The following is a 17,968-nucleotide window of genomic DNA, read 5'->3' on the forward strand; positions in this document are numbered from 1 at the left end:
TTAAATGTCCTCAACTCAGCTCATGTAAACACTTCAATTCAAACCTCAAAGCCAGTACTGTTAAACCAGAGTGTTTTAAAAACAAATGTGTCTTCAAATTGTCTTTTCAAAAAGAAAAGGCTAAAGATATACACAGTATAGATGAAACTACTGGTTAGAAGAACTCATATTTTACAGGATCCAAAGGACTCAGTGAGCTTAAGTAATCTACAGTCTGCTAGTATATATAGCTAAAATGCTTCTCCAGTTGCAATGCCATGCACAGAGCTGAAGCGTGGGCAACAACAGTTGCAGGAAGCCCCAAAATAGAGACGGGAAGTTCATTTAGTAAACACAATAAAACATGTTAAATAGCTGTGTAAAAGCATCTGTCAAATGACACAAATAAAGACAAAGTCTCTCTTACTCCATGAGTTGTTCCATTCCAGCACCCTGGCGCCCCAGTGGCTCCCCAGGTTTGGGTTGATGTGCCTCCTCTTACACTGTGACTCCTGGCTTTTACCTGGGAACATACACAAGTATGTGTTAGCCTGGTAGTGGGTTAACATACAGATAAAACTTACGTAAAGAGAGGGATATGATGGATAAACTGATGGGTTATGCTAACTCATCACTCATCTTAAAACCACAGATTTAACCGGTGTTTCTGAGAACATGCAGAGAGTACAATCACCGTCTGTCCTTTGTATCTGACACCCTCTCTCTGTCTCTTTAAGGGCCTCTGTAGGTCTCTCAGATCTTAAGGTGTTGAGTTTCAAAGTTGTCCTCATACTGTGTGATTTATGATGAAAACAGAGCTAGCCTTGGTTTCTCTGGCTTTCAGACTTTCCTGCATGTATTCACAATTACTATCCCTCTACTTAAACATCTGAAGAATTTGAAGACGTGCTGAAATAAAAGTGGTCATGATTATCGAAGTCTCTCCATCTTTGTCATTTCATCCTGACAGGATCCTGTTCAACTACCACTGCTTTATGCCTGAAAATTTAATACACACTGTAATGTCTGATTTCAGCTCAAGAGCACATTGAACACAATGTTAAGACTTTCTTACATAATCATCACCAAGAAACCTTTCTGTATACCAATGACACTGACCTGTTTCTCACTCCAGGAAACACACCATGAAACTAATTAATAATATTCATGTTAATATGAAGTAATTATGCAGAGCTGAGGCACCTGGATAAACCATGTTTGGGTGGTGACACCTCTCTCCCCCCAAGCCTGCATGTTAATTAAGCAGAACATCTGGCAAGAAGGAAACATACTGTCAAGTTGAACCGACGGGACCTTGATCCAGAGAAGTGCTGGATGTTTTGGAAGGTGAAACACAGTTAAATTTGGGATGCGCATATCTCGCTGTGCCAAGATCTGCTCCAGTCAAGATTGATAAGCAGCCAATCCCAGCTTTCACTGATTTGATAGAAAAATCCTGGCAGAGCAAAGACAGCGAATGAAGACAGTGAGTGCTGCATAAAAAATGCAAACTAACTCACTTCTGTTTTACATGCGCTTACCTTTGCCTTGATGTGTTCTGTGCTGTACAAGGATGCTGACTGACATTACAGAGAGGGGCATTTTGATTATGTTGTTGAAGCCTATCATTTACTTTGTTTTGTTTTAACCTGAATTCAATGATGAACATGACTTGTTCTGAAACTGTTAGTTTGTTAATCAATCACAGGAAAATGAATCTAATGTTAATAAGATTGGCTACTTTTCTGTACTTCATATTATTATCCATTCATATTATTGCAAATGTTATTTTTTCATGCTTTTAAGACAGACATAAGCCATTTTCAAGATGTTGAAAATGAAATATTTAATTAATTAATTTTATAAATGATCAATACATTAATATATTAAGATTTTTTTTGGCTCATTTGACTCAATTTGTAACCAGGGGGTCTGACATGGTAAACACTGAATTTGACCAACCAACTAAGCTAAACTCAGTTTGCTCTGGAAAGCTCATTTAAGCCTACAGAATATTGACAAATAGAATTGGAGAGATCTATTGAGCATTTTCCTAAATGTCCTTGGACTGGGCTTAATCTTTGTCTGGGAAACCAGCTGATATCGTTTTTGTTACTGTGTTCCAGAATGGAAAAGTTTGGGCAGCAGGCTGACAACCAGACAAAGGGACTTATACCAGCTGCTCACAGCTAAAAAGGCCAACAATACATCAAACAGCAACAACAAAAGACAACTGCACAACAGAGGAAAGAGTTATGAACTTGCTGGTGTCTCAGCTTTGTGATATGCTCCAGTTCCATCCACATATCACTTCACTCAGCCTTAGCAGTAGCTACATTTTGGTCACTGGTCATGAACACCTGGTTTTTGTGCTACTCCAAAGTCAAAAGGTCATCAAGCTGTCATTTTTAATCTAATAATACAAGAAGTATCGGACACTTACACTTCTCTTTCAATGCACAGTCAATCTGTGCTGTATACTTCTTTCCCTCACCATCGTCATCCACATTCACGGCTTCGCTTCCACCAAGTCATGCATACTAATCTGTGCAGTAACTTGGAGCAGTGGCCAGCCGCTGCCTGCCTGTCCCATCAAACATGCATAAGAAACAGATGTATCTTTGATGTAGGCTTGTTCATGTTGCCCCATGTGCATGAGTGTGTGAATGAGTGAGTGTGTGTGTGTGTGTGTGTATGTTTATGTGAGTTCGTCAGTGTGCTTCCAGGCCCTGCGGGTGCAAGCCAGACTCGAGAGATGCAGCTGCATGCCCCAACACACAAGAAGAGAGGGAAGACATAGATCTTTGGCAGGACAAATAATCAATGCAGCAATATATTGCCATACATTATCTTTCAATGCATAATTCATATCAATGTGTGTGACCCCAGTGTATAGTAACATACTGTATGCACTGTGGATTTTATTCAGATAGTTTCTGCATTAAATCACTATTAAGTTTTCTTTTGCTCTGAATCTGATTGAAAAGATTACTATCTCAAATATAATCTCACCAACATTTAAACTGAAGTTGTTCTTCTCTCTAGCGTTTCAGCCTTTTGCCACTTTAGTTTGGCACATATACATGTGCTACTGTAATGTACATTTGTTAAAAAAGACTAAGATTAAATGCACTGTGTTACACATTTCCATCATCATTAATTATTGTAGAAAATGTAATTCAAATAGGTTCAAGTTGTGGTCTTCAGTTACATAGCACATTCATACTTTTTCTTTATTAAGTATCACATACTGAGTATTTTTCTGTATTATTATACCATCAATATTATGGAGAGCACATGGTAATAATTTTAAATGTGTTACCCTATCATTTCTTTTTCTAAAGGTTCCACAATCATGCAGAGACCTTTCAAAACACAGCTAAAATGATTAGTCAATCAACAGACAATTAATCCACAAAAATTCAAAAATAAAATGTAATGTTTTGGTAACTTTTCAAATAAAAATGACAAGCCCTCATTCCATCTTCTGAATTATGAGGAATTGCTGCTTTTCTTTATCTCAAATGATAGTAAACTGAATATGCTCAGACTGACAGTCTGACATCACCTTGGCTTGTTTTAGGAAAAAGTGTGATGGGCATTTTCAGCATTTTCTAACATTTAATAACCCAGAGAGTGATTTACTGTTTACCCAACAGCAACCTTTGCTGAATGCAGTAGCTATGCTTTAATGTTCTTTGGGTAGTTTGAGAGATTCGTCATTAGAAAAATAAAAGATAATTTATGTTATTAAAATAATTAAATAGAAGGCTTCCTGCTTCATAGTAGTTTGGTCTCCCTAGTGTTTTGACCACCCAGTGTTTTATGAGTGGCAAGAGTGGATGCTGACTTTAGGATATTTTGCTGGCGTTGCAACTAATGACAAGTATGGCACTGGTCCATCAGACTGTCATCTTTTAGCACCTGGAGTTGTGAAAACTTCCTTTGCTCAAGATTGTAAACAAGTATAATCATGAGTCATCAGAGGGGAGAGCTTATCCTGCTTGTCATTAGCCTCACTCATGCCAGGAGCTGACTGATTTGCTTTGTCTGGATGTGTGTAGCCTACTGTATGCATGTGGTTATATCTGTACTAGTGACACTACCACTCCCCATGTGTCCCCTCCTGTCTGCACATGTGTCCATGACCATGTAAAGTGACCCTGACCCCACCTTCCTACCCTCTACACGCTCACACGCTCACACACACACACAAACACACACACACACTACACAAACCCTATGAAACATACAATGACACACATTTGCTTCCCCTCATGTAAGCATTGCCCCCCACTCGCCCACACACACATCTTTTTCCTTTTCCCCTAAGACAATTGTGTTGCTCACTCTCTATTGTGGAAGCCTGTCATTTCCACATGTGTGTTGGCCATGAAACAGCAAAGAGCCGACTAAAAGCATCCCTTTCCTGGCTAGCAGGGTCACAATTTGTCTCATATAAACACAGGACACACCTCATCCTAGCAGTTTTCACATATCCTTCTGACCCCCTTACCACCCAAAGTGCTCTTCTTTCCACTGACACAGGATCCCAATAACTAAACGTTTGTAAAGCTGCCTATCTTTCTTTGACGTTTTCATGCAGAAGAGTAAAGGGGGACAACATAACCCTCTTGGTGGTTTTGTTTCAGACTTGCAGTGAATTTTTACAGGAGTTTTCGTTCTGGGAAAGTCTTAGAAAAGCAAAGCTCAACACTGGCGCTGGTGTCTTTTGTGCCTCCCAACGTGCCTCGCGCTGGGTTTCCCTAGCATTGTCATGACAACAGTGTGTACGCACCGACACTGGCCTTTGAAAACAATACACCGACCAAAAGTTGACTGAAGTGAGCTAACAAGCTACTTTCAGTCGTTTCTGAAAAGTTTGCCCGAATAAAAAACACTGAAGAAAAGTCGCGACTGAAATGTTCCTCTTTCAGTCTAGCTAGAGGCAAGTGCACAAGTGTCTAATGGAGACAAAAAAAAAGTGTACAAAGATGCATTCATTCTCATACCTTCTTAACGAAGAAATCTCCGTTCCCTTTACAAGTATTCCCGAGCCGCGTGTGGGTTAGCAACCCGCCAGTATGATCAAAACATAAAGTTTTCTACACCAGTACTAACATTTTCTAAGCATGTATCCTAAACGCTGCGAGGACTAGCACAACACGACATGTGAGACTCAACTTCCAGCGGTAACTTTCTCCGCCCAGACTCATTCTCAACTCTTCTGCCTGTGTCTATCATAGGATGCTTTGCCCCGCCTCACTCAGTCCTGAAGATAAATGACTATTATCCAAGAGATTTATGGTTTGTGTCTCTTAACTCATGGGACTCCGTCTTTTTTCACAAAGATTTCCTTAAATTTTCACCAGGGTTACATTTGTGTGATTCTCACATCCACACAAACACTAGGTTCCAGTGTTAACTTCACTCATTGTGAGCTTTCCTGGTTTTGGTACAAACACAGTCCAGGTTCATTCTGGTGATTGATTGCACACAGGACAATTATCTTAATAAGACATTAATGGGTTTTTAGACTTCGCACTGCTATCTCATTATTGAAGTATATGGACCCGGTTGATATTGGCCTAATCCTTTGAACTTCCCCGGTTCAAACAACCCGGGTGACACCGGCATTAACAGAGATAATCCAGACTCACTGAATGTTTCACATGCTATTCTTTATCCTAATGAAATTTAAATTTCACTCATAGTTTAAAAGGAATAGCACACAACTCAACATAGTAAAAAAAAAAAAACAGGGTGAAATTAAATTCTCAATTAATTATAGTCAGTGGACAGCTTTCGTGTATGTCTATTGTTAGAGTAATCAGCAAATATGAACATCAAATAAAGTTAAGATAAGGAAAGTTCTCAGCAATGTTTTATGCGTGAATTGCAATTAAGACTAGTCATGGTTTGTAGCTTACTAAAAAGTTAAGGTTGCACTCTGCAGGTTGACTGGAAATAATAAATTTCCCTTTAGAGAAAAAAAACTTTACAGCAATATTACATGAGCCCCCATATACAAATGCACCAACATTCAAGTAGGCTTAACAGCTGTAACATTGCATTAAGAACAATAGGTCACAATAAACTGTACTGTTTGGTACTAAAACAAAGATTATGAGGGGCATATTTTACCTTTAACTTTTGATTTACATTATCACAATACCAGACAATAACCCTAACTAAAGATGCATCTTATATGATTTATAAGCATACGTGGTGCTGTGTGTGGTAGTGTATGGCCTGCAACTATGGCTACCAGACGTAAATAAGTAGAGACCAGCCTGACAGACTGTTATTTTCCCCCAGTGTCATTCTGCAAGAACTTGAAAGCAGACAAACAGATAGACAATCACTAAACCATCAGAGGATTGTAATGTCTGCTGAGAGCAGATCTGTGGTGATAAAGCTGCAGGTAATCAAAAGTAGTAGAGGCAGCAGTAGCCATGATTAGTACATTTTAGACTGCAGTTCATGTGCTTCAAAGCAATCACACATAAGAAAACAGATCAAAGAAAAATTCACCCATGTGCTACTTTCAACATTAGAGCATGAGTAACACGTAACACTGGTGATAATTGTGGTTACAACAGCAACAGTGCATGATATGTATATATATATCTATATAGATATAGATATATATGTTCATTATCTTCAGTTTTTTGCACAATTTTAGTAGCCGCATCATATCATATCATATCATATCATATCATATCATATCATATCATAGGGCACTTCACTTGTCTCCTACGGTAAGTCTGCTCCCATCAAGTGTAGCTGATGCAAACCAGAGGCTGATGGATAAAGAACTTCTACTGATCTCACCATTGTTGGATGCTTTAGATAATTTTCATTTCTAGAAACAGCAATGAGGCTTGCAGAGAACGAGATATACATTTCGAGATGTGAAATTATCTGTTTTATTGCATTCAGAACCACACGTTGTTGAACACAACAGTTCAAATCAGACTGGTGATGGTTCAATTTCAATACCACTAGATGACACTAGAGTGCCATCATCTGACACTGGCATGGAAGTAGAATGGGAATACTCCGCGATATGAAACTTGATTTAAATCTGGTCATAACTTGGATATTTGTACAATATATGCTAACATAAGGAAAGGTAAATACGACATGACACATTTCAACATTAGTCTATTTTAGTAAGGCAGAGAATATATGTTTTTTGGTTATTTATGTTTGTCAGTGGTGACGACATTCGTACCCAGCTATCCTAGTTGAAAATGTCCGTGTTGAGCATGGGAAATGTAGTTTTCTGCCTTTACATTCTTGAACGTAATTTACGTAGGTTTACTGGCGCTCCCCGGCAGCAAACAACCCCTTGGTACGCATTTGACGTACGTTTGCTCTCTGTTTGCTCCTTGGAGATTCCCCTTCCTTCCTGGGCTGTCTGAGGTAAACCAACACGGTCGCATCAGTCCCGTTAATACCTGGCGGAGTGAAAATAAACTACACATATACATGTTTGTCACACGCAACCGCGGCGAAGAGCGCGTAGCTAAAGCCTGGAGAGGTTACGGTAGCTAAAGTACAACCCGGGAACAACTTATCGTCTCGATGGCTGTGAAAAGTTAACGCTCAGACGACTGAAAAACAGGAATAATTCCCTTCTACCGACTTGAGGTAAGAATAACCGGGTTTTGAGTGAGCTTTACGAAGTACACAGCTGTCGGACAGCGTCGATAATGTCGACCAAATGAGTGAATATAGAGTGTCTTTGTTTACAAGGACCCCGGCGTCTTCGGCTCCCGCTGTCTCAATGGGACTGTTCAGAGTTTTCATCTGGCTACACTGTATGGCTAATGTTAGCGTTACTGACAGGGCTCACAGGCTTACACTTTGTCCACAAATAGATCGATTATGTGACAGTGTCTCGTATAATTAACAGTGGTTACACATAACGGCTGTGAGGTTTACTTAATTCCCCTCTTTATTTGCTTCAGTTTACATAACAGTGTAATACAACGACAACATGGGCATTTTTCTTCTGCTTGTCAGTTTGGGGGAGTTGGGCGAGTCAGAGTGCAAGGTCAGGTCGATAAATTAGCATCCAGATATTACAGAAGCACATTGACTTGCTCATTGACTCTTCAGCTTGGTGGATGATATGTGTCCACAGACCTGACCTCAGCTTATCCAGTTGAAGCTTTGGCTGTACTGTAGAACTGACAGCAAAATAAAATCTAGACTGTTTACATTAGGCTGCTTGAAAGTGAACTTGTCGAGGGATGTCTAATCATTTGTGTTCTGCTTTGAGCATGTCCACTGGAGAGAGAGAGAGAGAGAGAGGGAGAAAGCTTGCCACAGTCAGGACATTTTGGGTGGTGTAGAAATGACAACTTACAATGTACCGTGAAATCAGCTCACATCCTCCCTTTCCCTTCTTCCCCCTCTGTGTCCCTGGAGAATAGAAATGAAATCCAATCTCTCTCTCTCTCCCTCCTTCTCTCTCTTTCTCTCTGGCACTGGCTGTGTCAGCTGCTGTATCCCAGGGTGCTGACTTGCATAGAGACAGGTGGCACTTGGACAGGTGCAGCCTTAACAAAGGGTTGCAGTCCTCAGACTTCTGGCCTGGTTTATGTTCAGTTTTGTTTGTTTGTTTTGTTTTTATTGTAATTTATTTTTTGGTTGCTCATCAGTGTAGTTTTTGCTGCCTTATACTTACAATATGTGCAAGCTGCTTTGGTAATTCAGTTATATCTGCATTTATGTTCTGCTTTGTAGTTGTTAGTATGTCTTCTTAGTAAATCTGATACTCTGATAGATTTGGCTAAATTGAAACACCCCAGTGTGATAGCACAACCTGCTTGCTTTTGGTCTTTGAATGGAGTTTTATAGCTGATACAAGTAAATCGTTAGTGTCCTGCTTTCGGTATCACACAGACATTCTTGAAAGCTCCAGTCATCAGTCATGCATTCTGGTATTGGGGTTGGACGTGCATCCACATCAGCAAGTATGTTACATATTGTTTGCTTAGGTCAACTTTACCAGACAGACCAGTTTGAGTCGCAACACTGCATGAGAAACACACCCTTGTGGCACCTGTGAACCTGGTTAAACTATGTTTCAGACAAATGACTAGGCACACCTTCAGTCTGCTTGAGCTGCACTGGTACTTCATGGTTAATAGTTAACCCAAAGCTTCCTCTGCAACAAATGATTCAGAATATAAAAATATGTGGTAAGAGTTAGGCCTTCGTACACCGTTTTAATGGTGAACACTGTGAATTCAGAGCCAGAACAAGAGCTCAGGAATGAGGTCAGTGAAACGATATGAAGTGGAAGAGAGAGGAGAGGGAAAGTTTGAAGGCTTATCTCAGTAATGTGCAGGGACAGTTGAGCAATGATGAATGTTGCAGTCACCACTGTCTTCTACTTAACCCTTCACTATCTCCTCTGGCAGTGCCCTTGATAGTTAGCCTTATCTCTCTCAAGAAACCAACAGAAAAACATAAGGAAATTTCGACTATAAGACAGTGTCTGAGTGTTTTTACCGCCAAGTGTTTTCCCAGAATGAACAAGCCTCATCTTGTCTGATCTGTTTCTGACATCCATCACTGGCAGTCATTACCCTGGGATACTATTCACATTAATGAGTGAGACCTCTCTGTCTTGGACTCTATTGAGGTTTATTTAAATCTCGTGAACGCAGCCTTCCAGCTTTTCTCTGCTCCCCGGGCCAGTGCGCCTGCGCTCTGCTGACACTCCAGTAATCCGCTGTTAGGAGGAGATTGCATCCCCGTTCACTGCGCTCAAGCTATCAGCGAGGGAGAATTAAAGCCCCTGGAAGAATATATGACGCTACATTGGGACAATAAGGACATATAATGGGAGCATAACAAACCCAAACGGAACCATTATAAACAGGCATTCTGGGATGGAGCAGTTTTACACTGTGAGCAGTCTAACATCCAAGGCGACAACGGGACTGGAAGGAGGATGTCTCCTAATGTAAGACAACCAGGCTCAACATCTACAGCCCAAACGCTGGGAATGTGAAACGAACACAGGCAGGAATGAAGCCGGCGGGAGATGGTGAAATTTGCGGTTGAGTGCGCCCTCTTGGAGGAGACCTCCTCGGCTATTTCCACGTTTCCTAAACGTGTATGTCGCCCACTGCACGGTACTCTCTCTGGCCTCTGAGCTGCTGCGTGGAAACGGACACAGACCACCTTTTTATATTAGTAATGCTTTGCAGCGCTGTTAATAGGCTAAATTGAAAACCTATGTATGCGTTCATTATCGGTTATTGATCGTATGAGCGTATAACATTCACTGAGACTGGGAAGCTAAACTATAGATTTAAGCCCATGTGATCCCTGTGTTGGTGCCATGATAAACATCTAATACTAAATGTAAATTAAAGCTAAAACAAACCACGGAATACAGCTGACATTAGACTTCGGCCTCAGGGTTTTTACAAGCTATCGATACTCGTCAAAGTGCATGCAAATGTGATTTCTCCCCCCTTGGCGGAATCATTCACTGGAATGATACTTGTTTCCCTCAGCTGCTTCGCCTGTAGAGACTTGCTATGACAGGCTGGCAAGTCCACATAAATCCAAGAGCAAGTTGATGAACTAGACCGGGCGGCCTCGGCGGTGGGATCAGACAGAAATTAAGCTGTGTCTCTCAGACAGCGGAAACTAGGATCATCTCCCGTCCTTGCGTTGGCAGAGCACCGCAGCCTGAAACGGAACATTCCTCTCGGGTATTTTGTCGGATGTTACACAGAACTTCAAGCTGAGCTGTAAATATTTTCACGCTGTGGCAACAGTTGAAGTTTAAAGAGCAGCTCCTTTAGAACTCAACACCTCCCTGTACCCGGGGTTTCTTCAGGTTAAATTCCCAAGTTCGTGTGAGTTGTTGTGGTTTTTTTTTTTTTTTTTTTTCTCATGTTGAAATCCAGAATTCTGCAAATACCAGAAATGGCCTCATCTCTGAAAAAAGCCCTTCCCAAAGGTTTCAAACATGAGGTTTTATCCAGTGGGAAAAATGCAGCTGGGGTGTTTTACTGGTAAACCTCCACAGCAGCTGTTAGTCAGACTGGATGTCTGAAAGATGAGACTTGGACATTAGCATACTTGTAGGTTTGCCAACACCCTTCCAAGGAAATGCAATGCATTGATTTTTCTGCATTGCCCACATTGTAAATAACCCTGTGAATATATTCTGCGAGACTTTGATTCCAGCAAGTTCTATGCCATCATTGATCAGTATCAGCTGTCTTTATGGACCTTGATATTATTGTGACATCCCCGATGGGTTCCCCCCACCCCCTCCTTGAACCGTATGCTTTCCACAGGTGCACTGTGTGACTGCTGAGATGCTGAAAGACAGTGAACACATGTTCTTCTGCACACATCTTTTCCTGCTTATGCCGAACCTCTGAGCATGTGCAAAGGAAAAAGGAACCAGGCATGAGACTGCACAGACTGGGGAGATGTGTCAGAGGGAACGCGGGAGGAATTATGAGTGGCACTATGGAAGACATGGTGCAGAGTGCTACAGGCTTAAAGTCTACAAGAGACAGAATTATGAGCCTTTGCTGTGAGAAAATTGTTTTCTCCTCTCAGAGACCAACTGCTGCATTGGAATCAGCGCTCCACACATCAAATTACTATTTGAATTGAGAATTTCTTCCTGTGCACTGTAGGAAAATCCACCCTGATCTGCATACTTGGCCACTGCAAGTTAGACTCATTTTTGAGTACCCTTATCTTTGATTCCCTGTTGCTGTGTTTTTCATTTGTTTTTACACAAACGCCCTCGGAGCTCTTTTGCAGGAGGAAATTCTTCCTATTCGAAGCATGAAACTTGTAAACAAGAAGTTTACAGCAAATAGAAACACATGATAAGGCTTGCTGGTGTAGTCAAAACAACCCCCTTAGTATCCTCCCAATCAGTGTGTCTCACTGAATACAACTGTGGATCCCTTGTCAACTTTTGTGCTCCAGGGGCAAACAAAACAAGCAGATCTCTCTATCAGAGTGCATTCAGAGACTAATTTCCTATCGCTGTGGCGATGGGGAGCTCAGCCTCGTCTCTCACTGCAGAGACTGAGTCGGACCATGGCTTCCGCAGCACCCCCTATCCATCGTCACCCCCTGTGGGCTGGCTCAGGAACAGCCACAGCAGCCCGGTGTGGGGCACCACCTTCATCACACGTCAGCAGCAGCACCCACTGCCTCATCGAGAGCGCAGGTAAGAGCCAGCACCGTCTAACCAGCCTCTCAGTTGAGTGCACTCCGGGCAAGACTGGACTGGCTTGGCTGGTTGTTGGGGAAGTCGTAGGAGGAATGAGTAGTGGGGGTTGTATTACACAGGACTGCTGTCATTTAAAGCTGTGGGTGTAAGTGTGCTTGTGCTGATGTTGTATTTGGCTTCAGTATTTGGGTGATGTGTGCTGTAAAATGACACTGTTAATCAGTGTTGTCCATTTGAGAAACTTAATGCTGTCTCTTTCATAGACTTCTATAAACGCTTACCGAGGATTCAATAACCTCACAGCTATGGATCAAATTCACTGTTTCATCAAAGCTTATCTAATCAAAGCCTACATTTTGATGTTTTTTTCTATGATGCATCCAAAATCTCGCTAAGCCGGATTTGTAAACGAAAATCCCACCCTATTGGTTCCTCCAAGCACATCTGCACAGTGTGTGCTTCAGTTTAGTCAGTGCTGAGTGGATTGCCTGGACAGATAGATTGACCTAACCTCTGTGAGCCCAATGAAAAGCAGCCCAAGGGTAATTAGAAGATGTGTTTTGCTGTCATGCTTTTTTAAAATCAGGTTTCAAGACAAGCTTTCATTCAGTTGTGTTAATTTTGAAAATGAATAAAAACTGAGTGGAAACTCTCTTGGAGTGCACCTTGGTAATTGTGGCTGCACTGTGGTGTTTCTTTATTTAGGGAATACTCACATCTATTGTCCCTCCTCAGAAAACTGTGAATAGAGGCTCCTTAGTTTGATTGTCTGAAATTGTTGGGGGTTTTCAGACTACAACACATACTACGAATTTCTCCCAGAGCAAACTTACTTTTCGAGATAGATACTGCTGTGTAGTTTAGCGAGATTTATGTCTAACAGGGCAAACTATTTGTGGAAGAGACATGCTATTCACACATACTGTGTTTTTCAGTATTGACTGCATGAAAAAGATATATTCAGTTACTGTATCTAGAAAAAAGACTGTGGTGCAATAATCCATTGTTCCATTCGTTGCCTTCTGAATCACTGTCAACACAGTGAAAGGCCTATCAGCAGTTTGTAAGAAGCTCAGTTTGAATGTGCAGCTCATCCAGCAGTTTTGACTGACTTTTTCTTCCAAAAGATGATCCTCTCAACCGCCCTCACAGAAACTTGTTTCAGAAGTGTTTCCAGTTTTCCTTCAGTTTTTTTGGGTCATGTCTCCCAAAACGAAAACAGGCAGCGGATATCGACCGCTTGTAGTGTATTGAAGTTGTTGCTGAGTCACTCAGGGCATCATGGTCCGGTTGTTAGTTATTGATTTTCAGAGAGCCCGATCACATTTCCCCACAATGGATGTCATTATTTATTCAGCATCAGTCTCCAGTTGGGCTTTCATCTTTCTTGAATCCTGCCTGCCGCTGTCAATGCTTTGCTTGCAGTTGCTCTACATTTAATAGTTAAGGCTGTCATGGTTTCCCCTGCTTACTCTTCTAAGAGTTTTAAAGTATAGACAGGGGCTGGGTTTAGCTCAGACTTTCCATCAACCATACCTCCATGCATGACTGAAACTGAAGTGTGTAGTGTGTAGATCATTCCATCAGTGTAGTTTTGCATCATGCAGTCAACCTGTTTTTTATTCAACAGAGTCTTCCATTGCATTCCCGCATCTCTGTAGCAACAAGCCTCTGCCTCCATCACCAATCAGACTGCACCCTCGGTCAGCGGAGCACATAAACACGTGCAGACATGCAGAGATAGACAGCACACACCATTACTGTCTACTGCTGCAAGGCAGACAGGGACGCGCACACACATATTCTGACAATAGATGTTTTAGAAAGACTGTGCAGCAGCACTTGGAACATGCCCTCTTATCTACCCCCACTCCCGCTCTCTCATACATACACTCGCTCACAGTCTCATGCACATAGACGCACTGCTCTGTGAGCCTAACAACGTTAGGCAAGCTTTGCTGAGCTGTGACAGAGCATGAAATATAGAAACAACAGAACACTATGAGCACAGCTTAACTTCAGCCATCCTCATAGAGTTTATTCTCTAATATATTGTCCTATAAAACCTTTTATTTCCCTTGTTTTTCTTAGCTTGGAGACCACATGAACACTCCTGTCCTTGGCTACTTTCAATTTGTTTTCATCCAACAGTGACCCATTGACTTTGGGAAGTGTTTGTGTGCACTGTCTGAATCAGTAGCTCATCTGTAAAGGTTCACTCAAGATAAAAAAATAAAAAAAACCCACTCAGCAGACAAAGGTCTGCAACAGAGGTGTAGTTGTGTGAGCCACAATGTTTTATAACTTTGGAATCTCAATCATTTCTCTGTTTTAATCAATAATGTGCTTGATTTTATCTTGGCTCCTTATTGCAAGTGCGTTGCGTTCACATGGCCTTGGGTGGAAGCCCTGAGCCATTAAAATCAGTGTGTGCTCTCTCCAGAGTCGATCCCAGTGTCTCTACTGTCCCAGCATGATGGATGATGGCGTTTATTCCAGCTCCATTCCACTGGCTCTCCTCCCTTTAATTGGATTAAAGTGGGTCCACTTGGATTGGACCAGCATGGTCACTGGCCATGTTTATGTCTGAATTATTTCAACGCACTATTGCTATTGTCTGTCTGATGAAGACAGGGCCGCGTCAGGACAGTCCCCAAGCCTCCAGAACAGATTTGGCATGCTGGCTTTGTCTCACAGTGTGGCTTTCTTTGGAAAACAGAGGATTGATGCGGCAAGAAAAAAAATTGCCTACTGGCACTGCAACTGACATGATTACAGATTCCCCCACTCTTGTTGCCATGGAAATGTGTAGCATATGTTCAGTAACCTAATTTCATTGGGTCCTAGATAAGACCACACATGGTAACCTGCCAGTCTCACACACGAATGAAACCTGTGCTGCCAAATGGCACCTCTGGAAGAATACCATGTAACCTGCTGATTACTAATGTCAGTGTTTAGTGATGTCAGGTAGAAGCCATTGAGCTAGAGCAACCTCATGGCAAGTGTTTTTCCCACTGGTTTGCCTTTTTGTGCCTTGGTAACAGCAAGTAAAACAATACTTTGTATTGCCTGTTTGAGAAGTTCCCTTCTGGCTGGAGGCAACGCTGTGTCAGCAGTGCTCCTGCCCTCCAGCTTCGGTTGCCTGCAGGAACTTGAGATGAGCAGCAGCACCGTGCCCCTGCCATCTCTTTCCCTTCTTCCTCCCTGATTTTGGAACTTCCTGCCAGCTTCCTGCCTGCTCTCGCTTTGCTCCCTGCTTCTGATGTCTGCTGAAACCAAGTCAGATGGTTTCTTCTGTTTAAATATTCAAATGTCTGAAGCTGTCTCCACCGCTGACAGATTCACTTGTCATAAATGAACGCTGGTCGTGAAATATTCACAGAGGGCATAGCTAGAGGTCAGAAGCGACTGGCATTCTTTCCGTTTATTTTCTCCTTTCTTGACCAGTATTTGTATTCTTGGTATCTCCAGTGTCTTCTTCGGAAGACATTTTTAAGTCACATCTTATTTTAATAATAGTCCTGGGTTATGAGGCCTTGATCATAAGGTGTGATCATCTGGGCCCGGCTTACATAATAACAACCACATAAAAACAATAGCAATGAACTGTGTTGAACTTGACATCATAAAAAGCGCAACCAGACTAAGATATTCTCATGCATGGCGTTACCCTGACACATAATATTTACACAACGCCACCCTTGTTTCTACAGCATCACACCCTTCGTGCGCTGTTCCATTTTCATGAGAGGGGAATATTTATTCAGCTTTTAAAATTGTTCTTAGTGCATAGCCTCCGCAAAGCTTATTGGAGGAATGTCTCACCCTAAGGGCACTTTTTCAAAAGACCTTTTGTCTAACTTGCTCTGATAGTAGTCTTTGTCCCAACGCCAGTACTATAACATTTTATAAACCTATTCTGTCCTCATGTTCTGTCTCAAGAAGTCTCTCATCTCATTAAAATGTGTCCTGCTCAATGTCACTTCATCAGAACTTCCCTAATTATGTTGTTGTGTTGTCCCCTATGACTCAGGCTTCACTGTCACCAATCCCTTTTTACCAAGTCTCAGGGCTTCAGAGTCGAAACTCTTTACCTGCTGCTCAAGTTTGGGCTCTAGATACTCATCTCAAATAAGTATAAGTCAGTGGCTCTGCTTCATAATGTTTGTTGTAACAAATGAATGGTGGAGTCCTGCCTGGGTTGATTTATTAATGAGTCATATTCATCATGCCACCACATATTAGCTGGCAGGTAGAAAGGAGGTTCTTAAGATGAATCTGACCCTGACTCATCCGCGCCTCTGAGAGCACGGCAGGACTGTTTGCTAGGGGAAAATTACTTTTAAGTGAAGAGGTTGCTCTGATCTCACAGGCAAGAAAAATCCCATAATGAAGTGATAAACAAAAATTTTGCCAGTAAAACTGCTGCAGACAGACCACATTCATTATTGAAGGGGTAAAATACATTCTCAGTGGGTTTTCTCAAGTCTGGTAAAGAATGTGTGAAAGTGCTGATCTAATCACGGTCACCAGAGTTTTCTGGGTGTGTTTCAGATGCAGCCGAACGTTTCAACATTCATTATCGTTTTTTTTTTTTACAGCTTGTCTGATCCAAGGGCGCATTGGCCTCTGATAAGTCTAATTTTTAATAACAAGCTCTGCTCTGTTAAACAAGAAACATCATTTAGTTGGCATCATCAGTGTCTCTGCCAGTGGTGTTTGCATGGAGGAAGTGAAAGACAACAGAAAGCAGAAGCAGTAATGCTTGCACACCTGGGTAATACCCTCGCAGATGGTAGTTATGAAAATCACTCCCTGCATCTCTGTCACATTGATGGTCGCAGCTATTAAACAGGTTCATTGTCCAGTGCACAATGGCCATCACATTTTTCTAACATAAACATTTTATAAGCTCCAGATCTAAGTCTTCAGTTCTCTCCCTGTGTTCACACAAAACGGCGCTTGTAAATATTTATCACAAGAGTGACTCACTTTATTTTAGTGTGTTTGAGTGTGTGTGGAGGGAGGAGGGTGGGGGCTACATCTGGAGTCTGTCTCGCTAAGTGTTATCAACACAGTCAGGCTACCTAGTGTTATCCAGCCTCATGCGGCCTGTTAGTGATCCCAGATAACTGATGCTGCAAAGCTGCTTGCGAGGAAATTCAAATGACCCAGGAGAATGTTTACATTAAACGATGTGAGCGCTGCAACAAATAACAAATCGAATGCATTATCAACGGGTCAGGTGTAGCATATTTAATATGAGATTGGATGAAACTGTTCAGTCCTGTGGGGAAATTAGTTTTGTAGTTATAAAAAGTTGAAATAAAAAGAAAACAGCTGACTAAGGGATACAGTATAACACAACTGAAATCCTAAGAGGAAGCAACGGAAGCAGAAGAAAATAGCTAAATTATTTAAAATGATAAAAGCAAATTATAGTGTAATATAGACCTTAATACTTTATATAAACAATAATCTAATAGTAAATGTAGGTCCATTACAAAATACTGTAAAGGTAACTAGCAAGGATTACAGAATGAAATGGTGTTTTGCAGCTTTAGCGTGAAGGCAAGATAGTATGGCTCTGATTGTTTGCAGTATTGATTAATCTATTGATAATTCATTAGGCTTAATTGACCCTGTGTGAGTGTCTTAAAATTGCTTCAACATGCAACCCAAAAAAAAACCCCAATATTCAATTACTAATGGTCTGAACATTTGTGAAGCTGTGACCATATTTGA

General features: G+C 41.5%; 2 protein-coding genes across 3 annotated transcripts in view; one reads left to right on the forward strand and one right to left on the reverse strand.

Moving 5' to 3' along the window:
* Positions 1 to 5,162, reverse strand: part of LOC130162929 (ankyrin repeat and fibronectin type-III domain-containing protein 1) — a 137,066-nt gene extending 131,904 nt beyond the window's left edge. Inside the window, exons 1-2 of the mRNA XM_056366831.1 lie at positions 4,992 to 5,162; positions 407 to 502 (exon numbers count right to left, since the gene is read on the reverse strand). Coding sequence (XP_056222806.1) covers positions 407 to 423 — 17 coding nt within the window. The 5' untranslated portion in view covers positions 424 to 502; positions 4,992 to 5,162. The remainder of the gene's footprint in view (positions 1 to 406; positions 503 to 4,991) is intronic.
* A 2,249-nt stretch (positions 5,163 to 7,411) lies between these two features.
* capn15 (calpain 15) overlaps positions 7,412 to 17,968 on the forward strand; it is a 35,224-nt gene continuing 24,667 nt past the window's right edge. The window contains exon 1 of one of the 2 annotated variants that reach the window (XM_056366124.1): positions 7,412 to 7,635. Coding sequence is in view for 1 of the 2 variants with exons in the window: in XM_056366123.1 (XP_056222098.1) it covers positions 12,039 to 12,217 (179 nt within the window). In the remaining variant the exon portion in view is untranslated. Of the gene's footprint in view, positions 7,636 to 9,746; positions 12,218 to 17,968 lie in introns of those variants that run through there. The other variant, XM_056366123.1, reaches the window with a different exon arrangement.

Source organism: Seriola aureovittata, chromosome 21, assembly GCF_021018895.1.
Source record: "Seriola aureovittata isolate HTS-2021-v1 ecotype China chromosome 21, ASM2101889v1, whole genome shotgun sequence".
Taxonomy (NCBI): domain Eukaryota; kingdom Metazoa; phylum Chordata; class Actinopteri; order Carangiformes; family Carangidae; genus Seriola; species Seriola aureovittata.